General features: G+C 47.3%; 3 protein-coding genes across 5 annotated transcripts in view; 1 reads left to right on the top strand and 2 right to left on the bottom strand.

Annotated features, from left to right (window-relative positions):
- LOC113208425 (elongation of very long chain fatty acids protein AAEL008004) overlaps positions 1-3,164 on the bottom strand; it is a 52,323-nt gene extending 49,159 nt beyond the window's left edge. The window contains exons 1-2 of one of the 2 annotated variants that reach the window (XM_026425395.2): positions 3,061-3,164; positions 2,607-2,677 (exon numbers count right to left, since the gene is read on the bottom strand). The gene's annotated coding sequence lies outside the window, so the exon portion shown is untranslated. The remainder of the gene's footprint in view (positions 1-2,606; positions 2,678-3,060) is intronic. The other variant, XM_052273795.1, reaches the window with a different exon arrangement.
- Positions 3,165-5,421: 2,257 nt separating this feature from the next.
- Positions 5,422-6,581, top strand: LOC113208451 (mitochondrial fission process protein 1). 2 transcript variants are annotated; one of them, XM_052273797.1, is made up of 4 exons: positions 5,434-5,540; positions 5,627-5,699; positions 5,789-5,916; positions 5,998-6,581. In XM_052273797.1, the coding sequence occupies exons 2-4, from the start codon at positions 5,645-5,647 to the stop codon at positions 6,295-6,297; spliced, it is 483 nt and encodes a 160-aa protein (XP_052129757.1). In that variant the 5' UTR covers positions 5,434-5,540; positions 5,627-5,644; the 3' UTR covers positions 6,298-6,581. The 2 variants fall into 2 exon arrangements, with proteins under 2 accessions (XP_026281232.1, XP_052129757.1); XM_026425447.2 differs by having other exon boundaries at positions 5,422-5,699.
- A 189-nt stretch (positions 6,582-6,770) lies between these two features.
- Positions 6,771-9,022, bottom strand: LOC113208450 (uncharacterized). Its single transcript, XM_026425446.2, has 4 exons — positions 8,884-9,022; positions 8,089-8,124; positions 7,951-7,997; positions 6,771-7,870 (listed from the first exon to the last, which is right to left on the bottom strand). The coding sequence occupies exons 1-4, from the start codon at positions 9,005-9,007 to the stop codon at positions 7,220-7,222; spliced, it is 858 nt and encodes a 285-aa protein (XP_026281231.1). The 5' UTR covers positions 9,008-9,022; the 3' UTR covers positions 6,771-7,219.
- Between the last annotated feature and the right edge of the window lie 830 nt (positions 9,023-9,852).

The following is a 9,852-nucleotide window of genomic DNA, read 5'->3' as shown; positions in this document are numbered from 1 at the left end:
CCCCGCTGCCACCTCACCCGACCCACCCCCGGCGCAGCCAGAGAGACAGGTGTGCAGATGTTCTCCCAGAGACCCACACACACCGCACCCATACGCACGCCGGCTAGCAGCCGTTTCACCAAGTTATTGCGGCGGTGCGCCGGGCTTTCCGCGATACCCGCGAGCTTTTTATGCGCGTTCTCGCGGATAATGCGAACTCTCCACGGCGCAATGATTTTTTTTCTGGGCCGCGCGACGCAGTCGCTGCGCACTGCACCGTAAAAAAAGAACCAAACAGCTACCACTATGTAGTCGTAAAATTAGACACATGGACACATGGACACATGGACACTGTACTATTTCTTCTCATTCACACTTGGTTTGACAAGTCCTCATTTACCATAGTGAATGAGGATGATAAAAGAACTCCCCCGTGATGACACGATGTACTTCGAATCGCAAAGATGCATGGTTCTTTTCACGGCGTAGAGTGACTTTCTAATCAAAGCGTGGTGGCGAATCAGGAATTAAACATTGCGGCATCGAGCGCATTCGTTTATTTCTCTTTTGACTTCGGCTTCCGTTTGCTGAGCCCGGCGGCTCCCGCGCTTTTCTCACGTGTCAATGTCGAAATAATGAAACGGCGCGTCTCGCCGCTTGGAGGGTTGGGGAGAGTGGAGGGGAGGGGGAGGAAGGGGGAGGGAGCAGGGCGAGGCCGGCAACCGGGGTAACATTCCTTTGATGTAAAGACGCCGTGTGATATGGCCTTGCCGGCAGCAGGCGCGTGTGGTTTAAAAGGTACTCGTCGGACAACAGGGGGCGAGAAAATGCACCGTGTGGATTGCCTACAGGGGGTTTTGTAGCATAGATTGCCATAAGAGTCATATACTGTACAGCCAGCATAGGACTCTCAGAAGCCTACCTGTCAGTCAGGCAGCAGTCAGCTCACTAAAGACGACACGAGGAGCAATTGTCGTCCCCCCCCCCCCCGCTAAGCCACGTCTGCTTGGGGTCCTGTAATAGCCATACTGTATCATGCGTCAAAGTGATGTTTCCCCAAACGGTTGCCCTGCCGCCGCCGTGCCGCCGTACCCTGGCTGGCACTACCGCCCAGCTCCAGCCCGCGCGAGCACCGCGATGGAGTGTAAGGCCGCGGAGGAGCTTGGCGCGGGGTCCAAAGGGAGGAGGGAGGACTGCAATGCGCCCCGGGCGAGCCATCCGAGCCCCGGTGTTCTACCGTCCTAGCCCCGGGCTGAGCGACGCGACGCGACGGCGACTTCCAAGCAAGCGCACACCTTTGGACCCCTCCCTCCCTCCCCTCCAGGCCGGGCCGGCCGTCAACACACAGACCACATGTGACGTCAGCAGATGCAGAATGCGAGACGAAATCAACCCCTTCCCACGTCGTCGTGTTTGCGTAGACTGGCGTAGACCAGAGTGGGCAGGTGGAGCGGTCAGTCGGCCGGCCGGGCCGGCCAGCGTGCAGCAGCAGCAGGCCATGGGCGCGGGGCACCCGAGCCAGTCAGATCAGACCACCGCAAAAAGAAAATGAAATCTCGTCATGTGTCGTCGCGAGACTTGCGCGCGCGCGCATTGGACTACTTCAAGCAGCAAATAAACCAGAAAAACAATTAAAAATTCCAGCCGTGACACCTGTTTTAGTTTGGAGTGATCGGCGGCGTCAGACGCCAGACATAAATTGTGAGGCGACAAAAATACTTAAAAGCAGAAATCAGTTTCCTGTTCCTCGAACACACCATGACCCTGGCGGGACCGGCTACGGCAGCAGCGGGTCCTCTGTCACGTCGGATTCGGATCAAGCGATACGCCGGTCGACGAACTCGAGCCGAGATGAAAGTGAATAGCGCAATGAACAGGACGTCCCTGAACCTTTGAATGGGCGGTGTTCATTGCCGAGCGAGCAAGCGAGTGAAGCTCTGGCACTAATATACGGAGCACGGGTTGCTCAAGACCAAAATAAAACGTAACCGGCGTATATACACATGACTACACATGACAACGTCCAGTATCTGCACCCGCTAGGAGAGATCAGCTTCAGGACCGTAGTGGCTAGTATTTCTTCCAGCTCGTAGTCGATCGCCATCGAGCGCTACGCTGAAGCCGAATGGGTTGCCTACCCACCGGGCGGCGGCCGTTCTACGTGCCAGCTGCAAGCGTGCCGCTGCTGCCGCTCAGTGGCAGCGACGGTGCGCGACGGCGCCTCAGAAGTAGGCAGCCAAAGCGACAAGCAGTAGCCTAGCTAAGCACGTGTTACACTGATCCACGCTAATGAACCAAGAATTAATTAGATTGGTGTTAAAAGGTCTACACTCGCAATGCTCCAAGATTATTGCAGAACAGATAGTCTACCTAGACGACTCAGCGAGCAAAAGTTCAATTCAAATACTGCAATGATGTCAGTCATGAAATTGTAATTAAGTAAATTACTACTGTTAATGACAGTTTTTGGTTATCTATGATTTGGAAATCAATAAAATTAATCAGGGCCCAGGGGGAAGTGAAATACAAAACCAAAAATCACGACCTAATAACACTGCATGCTACAGGTTTACTCACATCAAATCATAAAACAGTGTTTATTAAATCAATTAATTGTCGAAACTCACCACTCCTCCAAAGCAGACCTTGTGCAGCAGAAAGAAATGACTACTGATTCAGAGATTTCACACTTCAAGTTCTGTCAATCATAAACGGAAGGATAAGCAGATTTTTCATAGGGCAATCATCAATGGTAAAGCAAATAGTAATAAAACAAAATTCATTTAAATGTTCAATTTTATCATAGTGGTCAACGCAACAAAGAAAATTATAAGAAGGAAAGCAATGACATATACAGCATGCCAAGAGTGAAGATAAGATCTTGAGAAAAATATACTAGGAATGCTCATGTGATTTTTTTTTTCAGTGGTACAGAAATAGAAGTACATAACCTAAGTATACCATCCACATAAGTTCCATGAGTCGACGTACAGAGAAAGACATTGCGTGCAAACCGGGCAATGCAAAAGGTCATATTCATCTCGAAAATACAGTGTACGAATTATGAATGGATTTACGTACCTTCTGAAAGTTTCTTCACAAAATACTTGCATCTTGAACGCACGATCGGTGAGCGGCAAACTATACGGTCTGCTTCTGCTTCAAAAAGGGGGAGGGGCCTAAATTCAGTTCATGACCCCTCCAACGCTACCAACAGAAAAAGTTTAAAAATAAAATGTGGAAAACATTTCTTGATGAGATTAAAATTTGCATATTTTTCTCGCTTCTGAAATAATGGATATTTTTTGAAACGCATTTCCAAAAATGTGCGGGTAATCGAATTCCAAAAACCAAATTAGGTACCGAGAAAAGTTTTCGTGTTGATAAGACTTCACAGGAAGAAGAAGAATAGAAAGAAGAAATCACAACACAAACGGCAGGCTAGATTGCCATACCCACCTCACTTTACACAGCCTACCCCCACCATGCGCGCCGGCCCATGCGCGAACCCGATGCGCGGCAGCTGCAGCGCGAAGTCGCTGGTGGCTGTGGCTGATCAGCACTTTGCATGCAGCTGCAAATGATGCTAAAATTTAATTTTCTGACTTTGTTCGGGATTTTTGAGGAATATGCTTAATTGTGGAGGATGGTTCAGAGTCGGATGTCTAGTAGGCAAAGTTTGTTTGTTGTCAATTTACCAAATATGTGTAACAAATTAATATGGATCTTGTAAAGACAATTCCATATGAGTCATTTAAAAGCAAAGCCCATTGTAAAACACCAATTTTAAAAAGAAACACGATGTATTAAAAATATTTTTCTGTCATGCAAGGAATCATATTTTGAAAGAAGTCAATAATCGTGTGCCGGACTATATCGCTTATTTCTGCTGGCAATTTTTGGCATTAAGCAAATTAACAGTTAAAAGATCAACAGATTTAAATATGGGGCACATTTAGAAGTCTCACTATAATTTTCACATTCAAATGAGTTTTCTTTGATTTGGTTTTGCTAAACAATTGGCACGTTTGCGCAAATGCATCTGGTACTCTGTTAAGGTGGCCCTCCAATGAAACCTAGAACCCATCACCCATCATTTTAGATTTTATTGATGCAGCCCAAGTTTGCTAAATGTTTAGTAATGCAATAAACAAATTTTCACAAATTTTGCAGGCATGAGTAGACCCGTATATGGTCACTCAAATATGTTCATAATTTGTGAAAATGTATTTAATGCATTACTAAACTTCCAAATTAAATTTAGGAAAACTCGGGCAGCATCAAAAACAGCAAAATCTGAAATGATGGGTGATGGGTTCCAAGTTTCATTGGAGGGCCACCTTTAAATGTTCTGTTAATTTGCATCAGGTGATACAGCCACTGTATCAGTTTAAACCATGTAGCTAGGATAAACAGTGATATCAGTTGCATCTTTATGAAAAAAAAATTGTTTTCTCAGTTTTCTGTTGTTGCAATATCCCTGCTCCACTTTGTAAGGCTGAACTATTTTGGAGAAATAATTTACAAAACATGTCTCTAATCTTCTTGTCCCACCACTGTCACATAAATATGTTGAATGTTGTTGTTTGTTTGCTCATGCACCTTGGAACAAAAGCATACATCTTTGCTTTGCTTATTTCATTAAAAAATGTTAATATCTTGTTAGATTTATAAAAGGAAGTAAAAGTGAATCATTGACGTCACTTAAACGAATTTGTGTTACTTTTGACAGTGATAAAACCTTGGTCAAAGACCGTTAAGAGAAGAATTTTGAAAGATGTAATATTAGTCTTTGTAAAATTATTTTTGTAAGAAATATGTTGCATAAGTCACATCATGAGAAATATTTTACAGGCAACGAGTTGCCACTGTATTAAACCCTGCTACTATATCAAAAAAAAGATGTATAGTAAAGTAGACGATAAAATTCAGAGGCAGCACTTTTTAAATTTAATTAATAGTGGCATTGATATAGTGTGCCGGAAAGAAAACGGAAAGAAATACAAGTTTATATCGTTTAGATCCAATGAAACAACTAGATGATTAGTAGATAAGAAAATAAATTAATGTATTATTCTCATTACGTCTCTCATCCCTCAGTATTTTGCGCTAGTAGATAACTGCTGAAAGGGTTATATTACGGTTTACTTTTCAAGAGGTGAACAAGATACCAGAATCGCACAATGAACTTGATCTATCTAAATTGATATTTAAGTGAATTGACAACGATCAAACTTGATTCACTACTGGACTTTCTACCTTGGAACATCCTCTGCAATTAAGCATGTTCCACAAAAATCCCGAGCAAATTCAGAAAATTAAATTTGAAGCCGCCTCTGCGCTGATCAGCCACCACCAGACTTGGAGCTGCGAGCTGCAGCCTGCAGCCGCCGCGCATCGGGCTCGCGCACGGGCCGGCAGGCGTGGTGGGGGTAGGCTGTGTAAAGTGAGGTGGGTATGGCAATCTAGCAAACGGCAGACGCAGACGACGCAAAGTGCCCTTTCTTTTGATTTATTTTCCTTAATCTTTCCATGTCATACCCAAACTAAACTTGTAATAGGTGTCAAATTTATCTTACTATCTAATTATATTCTTGGGTGCTTCTATTTCAAGAGGCTCACTCGTTGCTTCATCATTCACAAATAGGTTAAGGAACAACCAGTTATGGAGCAGCCAAAAGAAGTTGACATTTATCGTGACACTCCTCTCAGATTCATAGGTAGGTCAACTATTTTTTAAATTGCCTCAGTGATTGCTGATTTTTATCGAACACTCATAATATTTTATTCCCTCCACCAAATTGTGCAGGATACACCAATGAGGTTGGCGAAGCATTTCGTCCACTAATCCCCAAAACAGTTGTGAATTTAAGCTATGCATCAGCTTTTCTCTATGTCCTAGCTGATGTAAGAGACAAAGTAGTAAAAATGAAGAAGGTATGTTGATTATTTTTTTAAACCATGAACATATAAAAAGGAATTTGTTTTGCTGAAGTATCTTATGGCGTAATTTTCCAGTCCCTGTCGGCAGTTGATGAAACCGCTTCATACACTCACAAGAAGGTTATCATTGCTGGTGCAGATACTCTCCTCTGGCAGACTCTTGCATCTATAGCTATCCCAGGATTTACCATAAACAGGATTTGTGTTGCAAATTACTACCTCTTGAAAAAAACTACGAAACTGCCTAAGCCAACACGTAAGTATATTACCACTGCTGTTGGACTTTTATCTATACCTTTTATTATTCATCCAATTGATAATCTGACCACATATTCAATGGATAATACTATTAGGAAATGGTATCATAAAGACTAGAGTTTTAGAATTCTAGTTGATCACAGGAACTACTTTAGACAATATTTAACATTAAATACAGATGTAGAGTATGCTCTCTCGCTGCCTCAGTCAATATGTAACCAGTTAGAAAAGTTTAGAAATTTATTTGAATACCCTAGTTTATTTATTATTGTATCTTTGTGATCAACTTTTAATTTAAAGTGACATTCCTGTCTTAGTTTTCCTGTTTTTGAGTACTTTAGTTTCTTAAATCATCCCGAGTGTTTGTGCCGAAATGTAACAATATATATTTTTTGACCCAAGTTAATTGCATTATAAATGACTTCACATCATCCTTCATGACATCAATCTGACACTAATTTAATGAATGGAGCATTACTACGTCTAACGTAAATTGTGAGAATTTGGTGCTTCTCAGGAAGATGTAATTTCTAGTAATCAAATGGTTAATATTAGAAGAGAGTAGGAACAGTAAAGTGTGAATGCTGAAAACAGTTTTACAGTACATAATTTATTAGCATAGATGTTTCTTTTTTTCTTTTATTATTATGACAGTTGAGCATCGATTTACCATTTTTAGGTGGCAGACCAAGGCTCAATTTTAGAGAGGCAATCTTATCCAATTAAAAGAACAAACCAACACTACCTTACCGAATAAGAAGGGCAGGTAAGTTGTGTTGGAACTCATGGACCAGATTTCCTCTACCTGTGAGTCATGCCTGACAAATAAATAGATAGTGTGCAAGTAAGGTGCATGTACAAGACAAGACTGATTCAGAGGCGAAGTAGCGGGGAAAAGGAAGGGAAAGGGGTGGGGGAATAATTAGAAAGATGGAAAGCATTGGCAGGAAGAGCGGGAGGGGCTGCAGGAAGGACAACAACCAAAAAACAACATGGCAACAGGGCCTGTGTTTTTCTGTTCTCCTTTTCTGCCACGCTTCTAGTATCTGATGGTGGTGAAGGCTCCGTATTTACTGACACCGTCGTCTAACGGGTCTGTCGAGGCTTGATGCAGCTGCTGCTGTTGCTGTTGCTGCTGCTGCTGCTGCTGCATGGCGCTGTCAGCCTGCTGGTGCAGCTGGTGCACCTGCTGCGGCGGCGGCGGCCGCGCCTCTGTGGGCCTCTCGACGGCGTGCGGGTAGACCGCGGCGTGCGCCGGTTGGTACGGCACGTCCTCCACCACCTCGGCCATGCTGTCGTCGGTGGGCTCGGCCTCCTCGGCCTCCTCCTGCTGCTGCTGCTGTTGCTGCAGCTGCTTGCGCGACACGCCCAGGTCCTCGTTGAGGCCGTAGAAGCGCTCCGAGTCCTGGCAGTTGATGGCGTCCTCGCGCCTGCTGCACGTGAACGTCTCCTGGTTGAAGACGGTGTCCTCGGGGCACACGAAGCTCCACTTGTACATGGAGCCGCGGCCGTCGTCGAACTGCACGGGCAGGCAGACGTGGAACAGCTGGCAGTCGTTGTCCGGGTCCGCGTAGTAGCCGTAGTGCCGGCCCGCGCACGAGAACTTCTCCGACAGCATCTCGTCCGAGCGGATGGACGTGGCGTTGGACGGCAGCCCCATGCGCAGCGCCGCCCCAGTGTCCCTCGCCACCTGCGGGTGCACAAAGCAAACCGTCATGCTGACGGCCGCGCGCACCCTGGCCGAGTACATCAGGACTGTCCTCGACTTACCCTGATCCTGGGGAAGGCAGACACCACCGCGGCCGCCAAGACGGGCACTGCAGGAGGAAGGAAGGGCGCAATGATAAAGACATGGTAAGGCAAAAACATAGCTACTGCTGTTCCCTAGACAGAGAATAACGGGCTTACCGAGCATACGTACGACGAATCGCTCCATTGTTCGATCTGCAACAGAGGACAGAAAGGTGAAGAGACAGTGAGTCTTTCGGCCCCGAACCAGTACACGTGCTGCACCGTCGCCAATGACTCACTCACGACGTTTCCGGCAACCCCCTCGCCCCCCTCCCCCATCCTCGCGCGGCACGCCTAGCGCCTCTTGTGCATATCCTCCAGGCCCCGTCTCCCCCCCCTCCCCCTCCCCCCGGCAATCGAAACGGTACCGAGGCCCCGGGGGGTCACGTCCACGTCCGGTCGCTTCGGCGGGGTGGTGGGCACTAAAATTATCTCATAGCAATTTTCACACCAGAAGAAGAACAAAATACCAACTCTGGTCGAAAACGTAATCTATTCTTTCTAGCCATTGAAAAAAAATAATAAATAATTGGCAAGTTAATTTTACACATCCATAATCAAAATTTTCAAATCTTTTACCGGTACTAGACAAAGGGTCTAAAAATATTAGAAGGGTATGCATCGATCTAACGGGGAAAATATCTACAATAAAACATACGTACCATCTCCGCATAAAGAATTGAACCCTTTCGCCTTTCACCTTGAAATGTCGCCATCAGAGGGGCTTAACTCTTTTTGCCTTGATTGTATACTCTCTTTAAGAGTCTAAATGATTTTCACAAAACACTTTTTAAACGCACATATCTGGTCCAATCACTGTGCCACAACCACCATAACCATCTCGATACACGAATTAGCAAAAAACCGGCGGTTACCTTCATTTTCTTCAGCTGTTTGTCTTTTCTCTCCTACCTGAGTTAAGTCCTTTTAGTCCTGCTCCGACACTCGCGCACTCCAGCCTTCTGCACTGCACTGCACACAACACACACGCGAGGGACCGGCGCGACTCCTCCAGAGAGAGGCGGGGCGTCTCCATTTATACCCAGCCGCGCCCCGACGGCGTCGTCCCTAACCCCCCTCACCCCTTCCTCTTCTCCCCGCGCAGGGCGCCGGCACCGAGGACCGATGGCGTCGCCTAAAGGACACACACACGCACACGCACTCGTGCACAGGCCTTGGCTGGAGGGGAGGGGTCATATGCATGCAGCCCGAGGCCACGGCCACGGCCAAGCAGGGGGGCCAGCTCGTGGCACTAGTATGTGGCACTCTGGCGGTGACGGCCACCTGCGCGAGAACTTGAACACCTCGCAGACACGGCAGAGACAAGGCAACCTACCCTTGGTGATCTGGTTCATCTGCCAGTAGTACCTATAAAGCTCGCCCCGGCCCGGCGGCCCGGCGGCGGCGCACGGCGCCCGGGGCGGGCAGGGCGGGCCGCCCGCCCAAGCGCCGCGCCCAGCGCGCTGCCTACCTCGCATTCACAGGCGCTACGGCCGGGCCGGCCAGGCGCCTGGCAGGCATGCAGCCTCTGCCACGCTATGGACCAACGCGTTTATTCACTTGAAACAAATAAATAACTGATTTAACATGAGAGCGATTATTGCTTCAATATCGCGGATTGTAGAGTCGGTCTCCGTAGCGGGGGAACCGTATGCGAACGCGCGGTCGTCGTCTCTGTGTCGAGTGAGACGAGGATGTATGGGGACGCCCCCTCCCGACCCCGACCCCGCCCCGCGCGGGGCCCGCGACGGTGGCGGTGACCCACGGCCCTGCTACGGCCCGCCTGCCTGGCTCGCCTGTCTCTGCATTGGGCTCATTTCAGGGTGCCGTTCTTTTTCGGACGTGATGACCATCCTGGCGCGACTCTACTGTAGGCACGGG

This window comes from Frankliniella occidentalis, unplaced genomic scaffold (genome assembly GCF_000697945.3).
Source record: "Frankliniella occidentalis isolate FOCC.00 unplaced genomic scaffold, Focc_3.1 Scaffold303, whole genome shotgun sequence".
Taxonomy (NCBI): Eukaryota; Metazoa; Arthropoda; class Insecta; order Thysanoptera; family Thripidae; genus Frankliniella; species Frankliniella occidentalis.
This window is presented reverse-complemented; position numbering and strand designations above follow the sequence as displayed.